The sequence below is a fragment of the Dipodomys merriami genome, unplaced genomic scaffold, assembly GCF_024711535.1.
Source record: "Dipodomys merriami isolate MVZ:Mamm:240054 unplaced genomic scaffold, mDipMer1.0.p SCAF_8, whole genome shotgun sequence".
In the NCBI taxonomy this organism is placed as follows: domain Eukaryota; kingdom Metazoa; phylum Chordata; class Mammalia; order Rodentia; family Heteromyidae; genus Dipodomys; species Dipodomys merriami.
The window spans coordinates 32,856,765-32,875,462 of record NW_027206401.1 but is presented as its reverse complement, the minus strand read 5'-3'; the positions used below and the strand labels follow the sequence as shown (position 1 = coordinate 32,875,462).

The 18,698-nt window shown below is 42.4% G+C and overlaps 1 protein-coding gene across 1 annotated transcript in view; it reads right to left on the bottom strand.

The window, feature by feature from the left end:
- The window catches only part of Snx3 (sorting nexin 3), a 45,621-nt gene extending 29,755 nt beyond the window's left edge, over window positions 1-15,866 (bottom strand). Inside the window, exon 1 of the mRNA XM_070010954.1 lies at window positions 15,614-15,866. Within this exon, the coding sequence (XP_069867055.1) occupies window positions 15,614-15,775 (162 nt within the window). The 5' untranslated portion in view covers window positions 15,776-15,866. The remainder of the gene's footprint in view (window positions 1-15,613) is intronic.
- Between the last annotated feature and the right edge of the window lie 2,832 nt (window positions 15,867-18,698).

Genomic DNA, 18,698 nt, shown 5'->3' with positions numbered 1-18,698 from the left:
GTAGGTTTATGTCTTGCTTTGACCATTAAAATGTGGTAGAAGTGATGAAGTTTTGGAGCCTAAACTGAAAGATACTGCAATTTCTTTGTCTTCTTACAATATTAGTCTAAAGATTGTCATTTAAAGAAACCAGGGCTGGGAAGGCGGCTCAGTGGTAGAGTGCTTGCCTTGCATGCATGTGGCCCTGGGTTTGATTCCTCAGCACCACATAAACAGAAAAGCCAGAAGTGATACTGTGGCTTAAGTGGTAGAGCTCTAGCCTTGCACTGAGGAGCTGAGGGGCAGCGCCCAGACCAGAGTTCAAGCCCCATGACTGACAAAAAAAAAGAAAATCAGTCTAGCCCACTGGAGAAGAGCCACATGGAAGAGAATATGGCTTTCTAGAGGATACATAGCATAAACGCCAAATATGTCAACTCTCCTGCTGAAAACATCTACCTAATGAGCAAAGGCTGAGACTCACAGAGAAATACCAGCCAGCACAAAGAAGGAGGAAAATAAAAGGTTGTAAGCCATTAAGTTTTTGGGTGGTCTGTTGTACATTGCCAACAGAGGGATATGAGTGAAATATTGGGATTGATTTTTGGCAAGAAGTATAACAGATGATCACATGGTTAAGTGCAGGAAGAGAATAGGTAGACTATTTCAAGTATTCATAAAATACAATAAAACAGGAAATGATTATGATTAAAATTTATAACTGAAAGGGCATGGTGGTACATGCTAGAAATCATACCACTGGGGAGACTGATGGAAGATTCTGAGTTCAATCTCAGCTACCCAGCTATTTAAAAAAAAAAAAAGTCAACTCCGGGTAGATGGAAGAGGCCCTGGGTTTTAAGCCTCAGCAGCCCTCCTATCCCCAATCCCCCCCAAAAAGCAACTTGTCTACTTCAACCATTTGTGTGTGTACATGTAAGCACGCGAGTGTGAGTGCACGCACACATGTACCACACATTGCTATGGTGGTTTAAATTCAGCCTCAAGCTCTCACACAACTTTCTTTCTCACTGCTGGTGATCAACAACTCAAGCCACACCTCCAGTAAGCATTTTCCGTATATGTGTGCTGGTCTTGGGGCTTGACGTCGAGGCTAGGGCTTTACCACTTGAACCACAGCTCTACTTTCAGCTTTCCAGTCAGCATTTTGATTGTTAATTGGAGATGGAGTCTTGAAGACTGTTCTGCCTGGGCTGGCTTCTAACTACAATCATCCATATAAATCCCTCCTGAGTAGCTACAAATATAAATACGCATTAGCCACATTACCGACTGTTCCATCTGGAAATAGATACCATAGTTTCTAAAGAAGGGGTGATAAGATAAACTGTTATTTGGGGGGGGGGGAATTGCATAGTGTACTATTGTCTGGATATAGCTGATGTTTGAGATATGTTTCAAAACAAAACTAAGAATAAATTCACTGAAGAGGAAGAGAGAACTGTTTAAAACAGACAGTAACTGGGACCTAAGACACAAAATGTGTGATTCTGGCAGATCATTAACATCAGATGCTGGCAATGAAGGACAGAAAAGGCAGGTGCTATCTCTAGAACATTCCTGCCTTGTTAGTGCAAATTTTTTCACTGAAGATTTTGCATATTTTTACCAAGTACTTTTTTATTTATTTATATTATATTTACATAAAATATAACACAATATTTATTATATAATATTTGTTATTATTTTATTTATATTGTATTTATTTTAACAAGCATTTTTACCAAGTACCAAAGTGGAACTGTATGAACCATTCCCACCCCTACTCTGTAAGCTTCTAAGAGCTAAGCATCTCATTCATTTCTTAGCCAAAGATCTAGCATAGTACTTATTATATAGTAGAGTTCAGGAAGGTTTCTTTATTGAATGGTTTGAGAGAAATCTTCTAATGCTAGTTCAGGTTGGTGTGATTTTAATGAATACAACAACCATGTCTTATTAAAGTTAGCATTCAAAATGCTCAGTCATTGGGCTAGGAATGTGGCTTAGTAATAGAGTACATGCATGAAACCCTGGGTTTGATTCCTTAGTACCACATACACAGAAAAAGCCAGAAGTGGAGCTGTGGTTCAAGTAGAGTGCTAGCCTTTAGCAAAAGAAGTGCAATCAAACAATTGGACCACAAGAGCTATTCAAATTGAAGTCAGAAAAAAAAATGTTAATTGTGGGGCTTGAACTGTGGGCCTGGGCACTGTCCTTTAGCTCTTCAGCTCAATGTGAGTGCTCTACCATTTGAGCCTCAGCACCACTTCCAGTCTTCTGCCTGTTAACTGGAGATTAAAAGTCTCAAGGACTTTCCTGCCCAGGCTGGCTTTGAACCACAATCCTCAGATCTCAACCTCCTGAGTAGCTAGCTGAAGTCAGCAAATCTTAGTTAGAAAAAACTGACTACATGTCTTGACAAAATTAAACTGAGAAGAAGCTGGTACCAATGGCTCATGCCTGTAATCCTAGCTACTCAGGAGGTTGAAGTCAGAGGATTGCAGTTTGATGCTAGCCCAGGCAGGAAAGTCCTTGAGACTCTTCTCTCTTATAAATTCTCAGAAAAAGCCAGAAGTGGCACTGTGGCTGAAGAGGTAGAGTGTTACCATTTGAGAAGCTCAGGGATAGGACCTAGGCCCAGAGTTCAGGCCCAGGGACCAGAAAAGAAAAAGAAAAAGAAAAAGGGGGGGGTGGGGGGGAAGAAAACTGGGCAGATACATTGCAGATAAAAAGGGAAAAAAACAAAAACAAAACAAAAAAACAAAAAACAAAAAAACTCAACAAACTGTAATTAGCCAGGAGGCCAGTGGCTCATGGTTGAGTAGTCTGAGATATAGGGATCACAGTTTAAAGCCAGCCCAAGGAAAATAAAGTCCAACAGACCATCATTCCCAATTAACCACCAAAAAGTTGGAAATGAAGCTGTGGCTTAAGTGATAGAGTGCTAGCTAGTCTTGAGCAAAACAGCTCAGGAACAGCACCCAGGCCCGAGTTCAGGTCCCATAACTGAAAACAAAACAAAACAAAACCCCACAAAACTGTAAAACTGCAATTTATTTCACTTTAACTGTGCCAACATTATGGCGCAGTTCTATAATTCTAGTACTTGGGAAACAGGGTAAATAGGATCATCCAGTTCAAGGCTAATCGAGGTGAAACCCTATCTCAAAAGCAACGATCATAACACAAAACTTTTAGTGTTTTCATTTTTTTTGTTTTTTTGTTTTTGACTCACTATATAGACCAGGACAACTTCAAAATTTCAATCTTCCTCAGGGTCCTTGACAGTAACTTCAAATGATTTTTTTTTTTTTTTTTTTACCAGTACTGAGGTTTGAACTCAGGGTCTGGGCACTGTTCTGAGTTTCTTTTACTCAAGGCTAGCACTTTACCACTTGAGCCATAGCACCACATCCGGCTTTTTCTGTGTATGTGGTACGGAGGAATCAAACCCAGGGCTTCATACATGCTAGGCAAGCTATTTTATCACTAAGCCATCATCCCTGCCCTCAATTGAATTCTTATGTCCATACTTCAACCAATAACAAATTTAAAAATTTTTTTAAATCACTTCTATAATGGAACATTACCATTTTATGGAAGTCAATATGTTACAGTGAAAAATAGTAAATTATATAGAAAATTAATTTGGGGGGCTGGGAATGTGGCTTAGTGGTAGATGCTTGCCTAGTATGCATGAAGCCCTGGGTTCGATTCCTCAGTACTACATAAACAGAAAAAACTGGAAGTGGTGCTGTGACTCAAGTGGTAGAGTACTGGCCTTGTACAAAAAGCAGCTCAGGAACAGCACCCGGGCCCTGAGTTCACGCTTCTAGACAGACAGACAGACAGACAGACAGACAGACAGACAGACAAATTATAAAGAAAATTAATTTGGGACCACAAAATACCTAAATAACGATCCTGGATAGCTAGCCTGAACTAATTTCAAGTTGTTAAAATACCATTTTCAGTTTTACTACTAGCTTGTTTTCTGACCTCACATAAAAAAACATGAATTGGTTGACTTTTTTTTGCTGGTCCTGGGGCTTAAACTCTAGGCCTGGGTTTGGGCACTGTCCCTGAGCTTCTTTTTCTCAGGGCTAGCAATCTACCACTTGAGCCACAGTGCCACTTCCAGCTTTTTCTGAGTAGTTCATTGGAGATAAGAGTTTCATGGACTTTCCTGCCTGGCTGGGCTTCTCACTGTGATCAACAGATCTCAGCCTTCTGAGTAGCTAGGATTATAGGCATGAAGTCACCAACACCTGAGTATTAATTTTGTGTGTGCTAGTACTGGGACTTGCACTGGTGCTGTTCCTGAGTACTCTCCCACTTGAGCCATAGCTCAACTTCCTATTATTATTATTATTATTTTGGTTGGTGGGCTTGAACTCTGGGCCTAAGCCTTGTCCCTGAGCTCTTCAGCTCAAGGCAAACGCTCTACCACTTGAGCCACAGCCCCACTTCTGGTTTTCTGGTGGTTAACTAGAGATATGAGTCTCACAGTGGTGGGGGGGGGGCGAGGATTGGGGGGGCGGGGGGGAGGGAGGCTGGGAAGGGATGTGAAGGGTAAACAAAGGAGGAGGCTGCGATGCTTGATAAGAAATGTACTCATTATCTTGCCCATGTAATTGTAACCCCTCTGTACAGTATGTTCACAAAAAATTAAAATTAAAATTAAAAAAAAGAGGGGCTGGGAAGGTGGCTCAATGGTAGAGCGCTTGCCTTGCATGCATGAGGCCCTGGGTTCGATTCCTCAGCACCACATAAGCAAAAAGAAAAAAGCCAGAAGTGGCGCTGTGGCTCAAGTGGTAGAGCGCTAGCCTTGAGCTGAAGAGCTGAGGGACAGCGCCCAGGCCCAGAGTTCTGGCCCCACGACCAGACCCAAAAAAAAAAAAAAAGAAAAAAAGAGTCTCACAGACTTTCCTGCCCAGGCTGGCTACAAACTGATTCTCAGATCTCAACCTCCAAGAGTAGCTAGGATTACAGGTGTTAGCCACAAGCACCTGGTTCTATTAACTTTTTAATATATGTTATATATTGAAAATCCTTGTGGCTGATAAGAAATTCTACATTAAAGAAATGAGCCTTTAAAATTAAAGAATGGTGTCTAATATTTCATTCAATAACCAGCTATAGGACTATGCATTCATATCTTCTTAGGACAGGGTGTTTCACACTTAATTCTATCATTCAGGAGGCTGAGACTGAAGGATGGGAAGTTTGTGGTCAGCCTGGAATAAACAGTGAAACTGTCTTGGAGGGGAGAAGAAATTCAAGACTTTTCTGGATACCAACTATAATGCTTAATTTGATATCTGAAAAATTGCTGACTCTTCACACTTAAATGGAACAATATAATATGGTTCAAACATCAAATTATCTAATAACCAGTCTACCTTTGGTGGGGATGGTAAGCATGATTATGAGGGTAAGCAAGGAAGAAAAACCTCTATGACATGGAATCATCAACACAGCCAAAAGAAACTTTTTTTGGGGGGGGGTGGGGGGTCTGGTCGTGGAGCCTGAACTCTGGGCCTGAGTGCTGTCCCTCAGCTCTTCAGCTCAAGGCTAGAGCTCTACCACTTGATCCACAGTGCCACTTCCGGCTTTTTTCTTTTTGCTTATGTGGTGCTGAGGAATCAAACCCAGGGCCTCAGGCATGCAAGGCAAGTGCTCTAGCACTGAGCCACCTTCCCAGCCCCCAAAAGAAACTTTTTTACTTTCCCCTTTTAAAATATATAGACTGGTAACATTTTTTTATTTTAATAAGTTTTTTGATTGTGAAAATACCATACAGAGTGGTTACAATTACATGAGCAAGGTAGACTGGTTATATTTATAAAGCAGACTTCTCTAAAATTTGAAAGTAATTTGCAAAAATGGCACTAGCTTAACTGAATAAACTTATTTTGCCCAGCTTCTTCTCATGCAGTTTTTATGTAGGGCTGGCCTGAAGCTATAGCAATGTGGGTCTTCCAAAGTCTGCTCTTCCAAACATTGTTCTTAATAGGTGTGTGACTGGGTTTATGATTCCACTGGATTCCAAATGCCTCATATTATCCCAACTAAATCAAAACTGTACTGAAACTATAGAAAAACTTCATGAAAAAGTGTCATCAATTTACATACCTTCTTTTAGTTAAGCAAAACATGTGACTTGTTTTTAGCAAAACATGTGACTTCTTTTGTTTTTATCTGTGCCAGTCCTGGGGCTTGAACTCAGGGCTTGAGCACTGTTGGTGAGCTTTCTCACTCTAGTTAGGATAGTGCTCTACCACTTCAGCAACAGCTGTATTTCTGGCTTTTTGCTGGTTATTTGGAGATAAAGATTCTCACAGACTTTCCTGCCAGGGTTGGCTTTGAACCAAGATCCTCAGATCTTAGCCTCTTAAGTTGCTAGAATTACAATCATGAGCCACAGGTGCATGGGCTTTAAATAATAATAATAATAAGGGGGAGTACTTAACAATGTATAAATAACGCTGGTATTTGTCATTACATTTTTCAAATTGAACCGAAGATTTTCCTCCAAGGGACAAAATCCCCCACCTCTAGTGAACTGCTAGTTGAGTTCCTTCATCAACAGGTGTCTAATGTCAGAAAATGTGGAGGGAGACCCAGGAAGGAGGCAGAGTCAATTGTTTATAAGTAGAGAATGAACAATGTATTTAATTTACTATCATCTTTCTAATTTGCCACTCAAAACAATGAAATCTTTAAAAATATAAATTCCTTTCATATATATTTGTCTTTTCTTGACTTCTGCCTTACTGTCAGAGATAGAAGTAGATATGGCAAGAAAGATGAAAGATCGGGCTGGGAAGGTGGCTCAGTGGTAGAGCGCTTGCCTTGCATGCATGAGGCCCTGAGTTCAATTCCTCAGCACCACATAAGCAAAAGGAAAAAAGCCAGAAGTGGCACTGTGGCTCAAGTGGTAGAGCGCTAGCCTTGAGATGAAGAGCTGAGGGACAGCGCCCAGGCCCAGAGTTCAGGCCCCACGACCTGACCCAAAAGAAAAAAAAAAAAAGAAAGATGAAAGATCCAGTTTAGCTGATTACACTCCATGCCTCTTCTTCCCAAAACCTAAGCTGTAGAGGTTAGCATGTTTTGGAGGAAAAGCATATATAAGTTCCTTCTCCAAATCCAGTCTTCTCCACCCTAAGTCCCATTTAGTGATACTAGAGTTTAAACTCAGACCCTCACATTTGCTAGGCAGTTTTACCACTTGAGTCACATCCCAGCCCTTGTTTTTGTTTTTTCTGCCGGTTGTGGGGCCTGAACGGTGCTGAGTAATCAAACTCAGGTCCTCATGCATGCAAGGCAAGCACTCTTCCACAGAGCCACCTTCCCAGCCCGAGCCCTTGTTTTTCAATCAGGGTCTTTCTCTGCCCCTTCTAGGTCTCAATAACTTTTTGTCTTGGCCAGCTTCAACTCAATCCTCCAGATCTCTGCATCCCTAAGTAGCTGATGATACAGGCATGAACCAATGCATCCAATCCTGTCTCCAATCTTTGATATATATCACTGGCATTCTTCTTTGTTGTCAAGTTCTGAGGTTGTTTTTTGTTGGTGGTGACATTGGTGGGGGTTTTTTTGTTTTTTTGGTGGTGGAGTTTGAACTCATGACCTCAAACTTTTTTTTTTTTTTTTTTTTGTCGGTCGTGGGGCTTGAACTCTGGGCCTGGGCGCTGTCCCTCAGCTCTTCAGCTCAAGGCGAGCGCTCTACCACTTGAGCTACAGCGCCACTTCCGGTTTTCTGGTGGTTTATTGGAGATAGGAGTCTCACGGTCTCTCCTGCCCGGGCTGGCTTTGAACCGCGATCCTCAGATCTCAGCCTCCTGAGTAGCTAGGATTACAGGCGTGAGCCACCAGCGCCCGGCTGATGACCTCAAACTTTTTAAGCAGAAGCTCTACTACTTGAAACATTCCACCAGCTTCTTTTAAGTTACTTACTTTCAAGATACATTTCACAGGGCTGGGAAGGTGGCTCAGTGGTAGAGCGCTTGCCTTGCATGCATGAGGCCCTGGGTTCGATTCCTCAGCACCACATAAGCAAAAAGAAAAAATCCAGAAGTGGCAGAATGTTAGCTTTGAGCTAAAGAGCTGAGGGACAGTGCCCAGGCCCAGAGTTCAGGCCCCACGACCGGACCAAAAAAAAAAAAAAAAAAAAAAAAAAATTCTGGCTACATAAGTATCCTAACTAGGGTGATTTTTAAATTATTGCTGTCTAAATCTATAATAATGTAAAAAGAATCTCAACTGGTCTCTGAAGTGTCCCAAGTTATCTAAATATTTATTGAAGAGTGAAAAAATGTATTGGCTCTGAAGGTCAGAAAATCTAGATCGAAACCCTCTGTCATAAGTAACTGTGACCTTGAGCAAGTTAACTTTCTTAAACTTCATTTAATCATACATATCCAGTATGTCCACAATGTCAGATTGGTAAGCAAGGATGATTATGATAGCCCATGTACTCTAGGAACTTATAGTGGAAGATATAGGAACTACAGGAAGACACAGGCAAGCAAATTCAATCCAAAAAGCTATATGACACACAGGAAGTAAATATACTTTAGTATGAAGAAATCAGCAAAATCTCTAAATATGGCTGAGTAGGATAAGTCATAGCAGTTAAAGGAAGAGGCTGCTAAAACAAAGCTGTTCTTAACAGAAGAGGAAGGTGCAGAGGTCTGGAGAGAACAAAACTCAGCTAGTACATAAAAGTAGACTTGGACTAGAGCATAGAATAAGAAACACTAGGGGCTAAGAAGGTGGCTCAGTGGAAGAGTGCTTGCCTTGCATGTGTGAGGCCCTGGATTCAATTCCTCAGCACCACATAAGCAAAAAAAGCCAGAAGTGGCTCTGTGGCTCAAGTGGTAGAGTGCTAGCCTTGAGCTGAAGAGCTGAGGGACAGCACCCAGTCCCAGAGTTCAAGCCCCATCACTGACCAAAAAAAAAAAAAAAAAAGAATAAGAAACACTAGTGGTTGGAGAGTAAAAAGGAAAGGACAAAGGATGAAGATGATAAGGATCTCAGCTTCTACATCTGGAAAACAGCAATATTATCAATTACATATATAGCACAGTGCGTTGCATACAATAGTCAAGTGATAGAGCCCTCAGTTTTCAGTTTTAACATAGACAGAAAAGGCTGTCTTTTTTTTTTTTTGTCGGTCATGGGCAGCAAAGATGATGCTGAGAGGGAGTTGAGTGGGCAGAGCCCAATTTGTTTACATTTAGTGGGTAAACAGCTTGTGGAAGCTTAGGTGCATGATAGGATGTGACCTTTTACAGTGAATGGTTGGTTCCTTTTCCTCCCCATGCCACCAGGTCTTTTCTGCTTTTAAAAAGTGCTTGCTGTGTGTTAATAAATGAGTTCCTGCTTAACTTGACTCCCCGATTGTCTGATTGTCTCCCGGGTTAAGGGAGCTGGGGAACGGGCAAGCGGAGCACCTTACCTTTCCTTGGACCCCATTGTCTTTTGTGGGAGGGACGAAGACCGGACAAGTCATGGGGCTTGAACTCAGGGCTTGGGCGCTGTCCCTGCACTCTTCAGCTCGAGGCGAGTGCTCTACCACTTGAGCTACAGCGCCACTTCCGGTTTTCTAGTGGTTTATTGGAGATAGGAGTCTCACGGACTTTCCTTTCCCGGCTGGCTTTGAAGGGCGATCCTCAGATCTCAGCCTCCTGAGTAACTAGGATTCCAGGTGTGAGCCACCGGCGCCCAGCTCTGCCTTTTTTTTTTTTTTTTAAAGCATCACTAGGCAACCCTTTACACTTTTTCTTCAGGTTATCCCATCATATCACAAAATTTTGAAAGTAAACTCTTTGTTGTTTTTCTTGAGTGTATCTTACTGAGGTCAATTGCTAGATACCAGGATTTTCTTTAAAGATTCAGGAATTTGAAGGTGTCCCAAAACTAGGCTATAGATTCCCCTAAAGGCTTTTTTTTTTTTTTTGGCCAGTCCTGGAGCTTGAATTTGGGGCCTGAGCACTGTCCCTGAGCCTCTTTATACTCAAGGCTAGCACTCTACCACATGAGCCACAGCACCACTTCTGGCTTTTTCTGTTTTATGTGGTACTGAGGAATCGAATGAACCCAGGGCTTCATGCATGCTAGGCAAGCACTCTACCACTAAGCCACATTCCCAGCCCCAGTGTATTGTTTTTTAATAAAACAAACTATCTCTAAACCAGGTCCAAAATACTTCAAATCTAACCCCAACTCTCACAACAATTACGTACTTAGGTGAGAGACCTCTTGTTTCTTGATCTGTTAAAATGAACAGTACAAAACAGAGTTCCTATAACCCAATATACAAGGCCAATTGAAAGAACTACATATCCAAACGTCCTCTGTGCAAATGACCTGATTCTTTTTTTCATTTCTGGTGCTGACAATGGTGCTTGAACTCAGTTCCTCATGTTCTCACTCAACTTTTTTGCTCACAACAGTCACTCTTATCACTTCAGCCATACCTGTTTGCAGTTCTGGCTGATTAACTGCAGATAAAAGTCTTGAGGATTTGTCTTCTTCTGAACGTGTTTGTTTGTTTTTTTTTTTTAATTGTGAAAATACTGTACAGAGGAGTTATGAACGTGTTTATCTGAGCTTAGTTCTCAGCCTCCTGAGTAGCTGGGATTATAATTGTAAGAAAGCTATTTTGGTCTTTAATAGAACATATTTATAAAGACTAACAATTAAAATAATATTATTTATTTCTCAGCTTTGAATCTACTTATTTCTCAGCTTTGAATCTAGATATTTATTCCTTCCAATTTATTAGAGGGCTGACTATAAAAAATACCCTATACGTATACGTGTTTAGAATAGCAAATGCTAACAAGATGCTACTTTTAATTGGGCACAAACAGAAAATGTAGTTGATCACTGACTTTTTACTTAGGAATTAATATTTAGGAAGAACTAGGTTTTGGGTGAGTATTATGTGCCAGTCACCACGCTAAAGAGACTGATACACATGATCTCATTTGGTCCTACATAGTAGGTATCAGCATACCTACTTTAGCAGAGATTTGATTTTGTACCGTGTTCTGCCAGTAAATGGAATTATTATTGGAATCCAGAGAACAGATCCTTACCACCACTGTTGCTTAAAACAGCTGTCTTTATGTATAATAGTAGATCTTACGATAATTTAAAATCTCTAGAAAATTAAAGTTATAATGCAAACTTCATAACAGTGACTGGATTTCCCTTTCAGCCCTTTCTTTAATATGCCAAAAATAATTTTAGACCCTGAGCTTTCCTAAACCTTTAATCATTTATGGTGTTCTCTGCTGTACCTACCCATTATAACAATTTAAAAAAAAATTAACACTAGGCCAATTATTTTCAAAAGCTCAGAGATACTAATCAAGTGATCCTAATAATCTTAAACACTATTCTCAAACTAAAAAAGATAAATGGAGATTGAGAAACTTGTATTCTAAAGTGCTACCATCCAGATAAAATTACCCTGTGAATTAGAGTAATTTCAATCAGATCTTGTAAAATTGAACATTTTTCTCAAGACTAGAATTAAAGTAAGTATAAGACAGTTTAGGGGTCCAAACTCTGAAACATAAAATGCTTTTCTACATGGCAAATTCAACAGCAGCAGGCATTAAGGGCTAAGGTGAACAGCGACAGTTTAGAAAAGTAGTAACAAATAAAATTACAAAATACTGACCTATTTGTCTCAAGGCTATTCTTCTTGAATATAATAGACCATAATTACTCTTAGAAAACAGAAAACATGCGACTGGGCTGGGAAGGTGGCTCAGTGGTAGAGCGCTTGCCTTGCATGCATGAGGCCCTGGGTTCGATTCCTCAGCATCACATAAGCAGAAAAAAAAAGGCGGAAGTGGCGCTGTGGCTCAAGTGGTAGAGCGCTAGCCTTGAGGGGAAGAGCTGAGGGACAGCGCCCAGGCCCAGAGTTCTGGCCCCACGACCTAACCCCCCTAAAATAAGAAAAGAAAAAACATGCTACTCACTGGGCACCAGTGGCTCATGCCTGTAATCTTAGCTACTCAGGAGGCTGAGATCTGAGGATCACAAGTCAAAACCAGCCCGGGCAGGAAAGCCTGTGAGACTCTTATCTCCAATAAACCACTAGAAAACCCAGACGTGGCGTTGTAGCTCAAGTGGTAGAGCTAGCTTGGCCTTGAGCTGAAGAGCTGAGGGTTAGCACCCAAGCCCAGAGTTCAAGCACCATGACTGACAAAAGAGAAAGTAAAGAAAACATGCTACTTCAATAAGACCTAATGTCTTATTATACAGTATCCTGAGTTTAGGAATTTTTGTTGTTGTCATAGTTTTTGTGCTTGAACTGGGGATGTAAACGCAGGGCCTGGCATTTTCTCTTAGCTTTTTTGCTTCAAGCCACAGCTCTACTTCCAGCTTTTTGGTGGTTAACTGGAAATAATCTCATGTATTTTCCTGCCTGGGCTGGATTCAAACCCAGATCCTCATATCTCAGTCTCCTAGGTAGCTAAGATTACAGGCATCCAATCCTAGATACGCATGTAATCAAGATACTAGGATGTCTTGAGTTTTAAGTTAACATACAGAGAATCTCCAACAGCATTTTATAAGAATTAAAAAATCAATAATGCTTTATTATTGGATTCCTGCATTTATGACTATAATCATTAACATACAACAAACTGGTTAATAATATAAAAGCTAGGGCTGGGAATGTGGCTTAGTGGTAGAGTGCTTGGCTTGCCTAACATGCATGAAGTCCTGGGTTTGATTTCTCAGGACCACATAAATAGAAAAAAATGGAAGTGGTGCTATGGCTCAAGTGGTAGAATACTAGTCTTCAGCAAAAGACGCTCAGGGACAGTGCCGAGTTCAAGCCCCAGGACTGGCAAAAAAATAAAACAAAATAAAAATAAAAACCAGAGGTTTTTTTGTTTAATTTTTTTACTTCCTAATTCACTAATCACTTTTAAAAAGGATTATTTTCTATATCATGCAGATGACCACATCTAAACATATTCAAATGTACTACCAACTATTTAGTAATAAGGTATCAGGTATGTATTTTTAAGTTATCACACTAGAATACATCTAATAGTGAATTCAGGAAGTAGGCACAAAGTTATTAAGGGGAGGAAGTGTAGGCAGGAGATTCCAATTCAATTGTGACAGGAAGTACTAGCTATGAATTTTTAGAAACAGGAATACCAAGTTTTATATGGGTCCAAGACAAAAAAGGAAAATGTGCTGGTGAATAAGGGCAAGAGGAAATTCTTTTAGTGAAAGATCTACCAGATATTAAAAACAATTCAAAATCATTCCAAAAGCTAAAACGTAACTAGCCCTTAACTTTTTGACTAGGTTTATGTGAGAACCTACTTCTTTTTTTGAGGGGGGGGGGGATCCAATTGTGGGCCTGAACTCTGGGCCTGGGTGCTGTCCCTCAGCTCTTCAGTTCAAGGCTAGCGCTCTACCACTTGAGCCACAGCACCACTTCCGGTTTTTTTTTTCTGCTTATGTGGTGCTGAGGAATCGAACCCAGGGCCTCATGCATGCAAGGCAAGCACTCCACCACTGAACCACCTTCCCAACCCTGAGAATGTACTTCTTTAGGTGTACTGATGTCTGAATTTTGCAGTTTATCTAAAAGATGACAAGCTTATGAATAAGGTTTAACACATTCCCGAGGGAGGCAAGGATGGCTTGTAACATTAAACTATTACGTTTCCTATCTTAAAGTTTGATGATTAACTTTCTTTTCCAGCAGCACTATACAAGAATATTTTTTAAAAGTGTGTGAGTTTTACAATGTTTAACTAATAAACCATATATTTAAAAATGGTTTATAGCCAAGCTCTGGTGGCTCACACCTGTAATCCTAGCTAGTCAGGAGGCTGAGATCTGAGGATCCTAAAGCCTATCCTAGCGTAAGTATGTGCAACTCATCTCCAATTAACCAATAGCTGGAAGTAAAGGTATGGCTCAAGTGGTAGAGCACCAGCTTTGAATGAAAAGCTAAGGGACAGTGTTCAGGCCTTGATTTCAAGCCCTACTACAAGCGTACATGCACGCACACAGGCACACACACATGCAGGTCAAGAGATATTTGTTGTTCAGTGATAGAACACCAGCTCAGCAACCAAGAGGCCCAAGTTCAAATCCCAGTGCTACCAAAACTAAAAAGTTAAGATGTGACATTCTGTGCCTTGTGACACACACAAAAGAACATGTCCTACTTAAATGTTAAACAGTAACTTTTTTTTTTTCTTTTTGGGTCCGGTCATGGTGCCTTGAACTCTGGGCCTGGGTGCTGTTCCTCAGCTCCTCAACTCAAGGCTAATGGCTTGAGCCACAGCGCCACTTCCGGCTTTTTTCTTTTTGCTTATGTGGTGCTAAGGAATTGAACCCAGGGCCCAATGCATGCAAGGCAAGCTCTCTATCACTGAGCCACCTTCCCAGCCCAACAATAACTTCTTATGCAAAATTTTGTTACTCTTAATGCCAAAATCATCTTGTAATTTTTTTTTTTTGTATGTGTGCCAGCCCCGAGGCTTGAACTCAGGGCCTGGGAACTGTCTCTGAGAGTTCTTGTTCAAAGCTAGCATCTTAACACTCGAGAGACAGCTCCACTTCTGGCTTTTTGGTGGTTAAATGGAAATAAGTGATTTTCCTTCCCCAGGCTGACTTCGATCCATGACTCTAGATCTCAGCCTGTAATCTCAGGATTACAGATGTGAGCCACCAGCGCCCAGATAATGTAATTAATTTTTAAACATACATCTATACAAGGGCAAGGTCTTTAATCCTGCACTACAGAGTGAAAATAAGGCGCTATTTTCAATTAGCATCTTTCAAACGATCTAAATTACTTATTGCCAACAAATACTAGTTATGAAAATGTAAGTGTATGTTTCTACTTCAGCTGATTCCTTCATTCAGTAAAGTGCAAATCTCGAAATTAGAAGAGCAAGATCTCTAACTAAGTGAATAGGCTTTTCTTCAAGTCGTCGTAGTTTTGAAACAGGAGCTCCGAGACGTTCCCCACACCTAGGCCGCCTTCAGCAGGATGACGGCCAAGAATGCTAAGGTCAACTATTTCTAATTCTAGGTCACACATGGCTCAACCCTCTCAAAAAAATGTGTTAGGCTTCTGTGAACTCTTATCAAGTTCTGCACAACCTACGATAGTTTGGTAGGTTGAGAAAGGCCTGGAACAATCGGCTTGGCTTGGCCACTTCTGAGAAGTCTCCAGGAAAAGAAAATTGGGAAGGTTTCAACTCTGTGCAAACCCGTCCTCTTCTCAAGTCAGTCACACCCAACTCCCTGTCCAGTGAAGGGCTGTGTTCTAGAAAGATCTACACCTTCCCAACTGAAATGTCATCCCCTGAGGAGCTGCTGGAAGGGCCAGAGGCGCTCAACACACGCCCCTCTTCTTCGAGTACCTTCCCCAATGCCAGCACGGGACTCCCTCGGCTGGCCCCAGACAAACCCTACACCGAGGGGCCTCTAGCTCAGGCCCCCCTGCAGGGAGTCCTGGCCTGGGTGGCTTTGGCCACCAGAGCGGACCCGCGCCAGGGTAGGTCCGGGGGGAAGGCAGGCGGCGCGAGGGGTCCCTCCGGAGCGGGAATGGGCGTCTCACCTTGACCCTGATCTCGTAGGTGGTGAAGCGGCCCCGGCCGACCCCCACAGTCTGCGGGTTGCTCACGTCGATCTCGAGGAAGTTGCTGGGCGGCCCGTAGGCGTCATTCAGGTTCTGTGGTTTGGTGATCAGCCGCCTGGTGTCTGCCACCGTCTCCGCCATTTCGCTGAAGCCGCTGCCGCCGCCGCTGCCGCCGCGGGCTCTCTCCGCCCCCAGCAAGTTCCACGGACGCCGCCGCTGCCGCCCACCGCGGGGACACGGGGTTCGCGCGCAGCGGTCGAGAGGCGAACGAGCACGTAGGACGGACGTTCAGTCAGCGAGCGAAGCTCCGCCCCACACGCTCTTCGGGGCTTCCGCCTCGGCGTCCTGAAGAGAAACCGCTGACTCGCCGGAACGCCACGCCCGGGCTGGGAAGGGCCCTGCCGAGGCTGGGAAGGGGCGCTGCGGGGTCCGGGCTGAGGAGAAGCGGTGTCACGGGACTTGTGGTCATGAACGGGTTCCCATAGGACTACAGCACCCACAATACACCGCAGCGCGTCGCCGTCGGGCGACGGCCGAGGCGCAGAAGCGCCCGACGTCCGGGGGCGGGGCTTCCTGTCTCTCTGTGACTGCGTCTGAGGAGTCCCGGAAACGGCCTTCTGGCCGGAGGGGTGTGGTGGGTGGGGCCTGCAGACTTGAAGCGCAAAAGCCTGGGCTCTCCTCAGATGGAGACGTTCGGCGTCTACTATAAACCATCTCATCTCTCCACAGTCCTACGGTGAACCACTGGAAATGCCTTTGGTATAGAAAGTAGCTTTTAGTAAAAAGTCTTAAGTGATGATCTTTGGCACAGGCTTAGTTTCATCAGACTCACTTACGTGGTGAAAGGGAAGTGGGATGTTCAAACCCTGGCTGGAGCATCAACTAGGTTCAGTCGTTTCTCCAGGCACATCTATGCACTGAGAATGAGCCTGTAAGCTCTTTGAGAACCGTTTGTCTGGGTGACCTGTCTCTTTTTTCCCTCAGAGTTGTGAGCAATTTTTCTTAAGTAGTAAATGTGCCAACACAGCACTTGAAATGCAACTTGGAGGAACTGGCGAGGGACTGAGGAGGGGGAAGAAGGGGAGGTGAGGGAGAACGTGCTATACATCTAGCTCCTTGGAGGCTGAGTCAGGATAGTGTCAAATTCCAATTCAGTGTGAGCAAATTAGCTGGACGCTGCTTTAAAAAAAAAAACCCGCAAGGAAGAAATGAGGAATAACTAAACTATATCCTAGATAATCTCAAAGAGTACAATTAACTGCAAACGTTGAACGTTGAGATAGGATACATTTCTCTGAATAGTTATTTTCTTTGATGTTATGGTCTCACAATGATTTCTGCATTTTTATTATGTTAAGTTTTATTAAGCCTATTTAATTATAATTTGATCTGTCCCTTAAACTGAAAGTTTACAGATCAATATCAACAGCTTCCCCTCCCACCCCCCACCCCCACTTGGTTTTTTTGCTCAAGCTGGCTCTCTCCCTACCACTTGAGCCACTCCTTCAGTTCTAACTTGTTTCTCTCTCTCTTTCTCTTCCTTCCTTCCTTCCTTCCTTCCTTCCTTCCTTCCTTCCTTTCTTTCTTTCTTTCTTTCTTTCTTTCTTTCTTTCTTTCTTTCTTTCTTTCTTTTTCTTTCAGTTTTTTGCTAGTCCTGGGACTTGAACTCAGGGCCTGGGCACTGTCCCTGACCTCAGGGACAAGCCTGAGAACAGAAAAAAAAAAAAAAAAAAAGAGTTACTTTGTAATAGAAAGGATGAGTCCTCTAATCAGGATACGTTGAACTTATTTTCTTCCTGCTTCAGCTCCTCCATACTGGAGCTACACAGTACTCATACCCAGCCAAGTTTGCCAATTTAAACTAAATGTTTACATGATTCTAAAGTCAAAATGGGGCCAAGAGTTATGGTATCTATAATCCCAGCTACTTGAAAGCCAAAGAATATCACAGCTAGATGGATGCTGGTGGTTCATGCCTGTAATTCTAGTTACTCAGCCTGAAGGTCACAATTTGAAAGTCTATGAGACACTTATCTCCAACTTACCACCAAAAAATCCTGGCTTAAGAGGTAGAGCCAAAAAAAAGAGGTAGAGCCATAGTCCTTAACAAAAACAAAACAGCTCCAGGGGCAGCACAAAAAAATAAAACAAACAGCTGTCCAGGGCCAGCACAGAAAGAGAGAAAGAGACAGAGACAGAGAGAAAGGGAGAAGTTTTCTATGACAATCAGACAAAAAATTTAAAAGATTTTATCTCAACAAGCAAGCTCTGTGGTGGTTCACACCTGAGGTAAGAAGCATCTCAGTCTTAGGCCAGCCCTAGAAAAAGTATGAGGACTCATCTACAAACTGAAGTAACAAGAGATGGGAGTGTGGTTCAAGCTGAAGAACACTTGCCTATCGAGCATGAATTCCTGAGTTCAAACCCCAGGACTATCAAAAGGAAAAGAAAGAAATGAAGGAAGAAAAGAAAGAATGAAAAGAGAAGAAAAAAATTAAGGATATTCATTGAAAAATCTGCTTCCAATATTCAGCCATCTTCTAGTGCCTTTGTCTTTGTATCCTTCCATAAACATTCTAGGATATACAGCATTAGCTGTAAATAGTGTAGGACACTATGATTGTGTACACCTGTAATCCCAGTATTTAGGAAACTAAGGCAGGAGTAACATGAGTTTGAGGCCAGCCAGGGATACAGGGCAATTTCCAGGCCATGCAGCTTTCAAACAGGAACCGCTCTAAAAACCAATCAACCAACCAACCAGACAAAACAAAATGAATGAGTCAGGTGCTGGTTGCTGATACCTGGAATCCTATCTTCTAGGAGGCTGAGATCTGAGGATTGTAGTTTAAAGCCAGCCCAGCCAAGAAAGTCCATGAGACTCTTACCTCCAATTAAAAAGCTGTGGCTCAAGTGGTAGAGGTTAGCTTTGAAAGGAAAATGTAACCCAGGCAGAAAGTAACCCAAAAGACCACAGAGACACAAGTCAAGTACAAGAAAAGATGTATTATTGGGCTGGGAAGGTGGCTCAGTGGCAGAGTGCTTGCCTTGTATGCATGAGGCT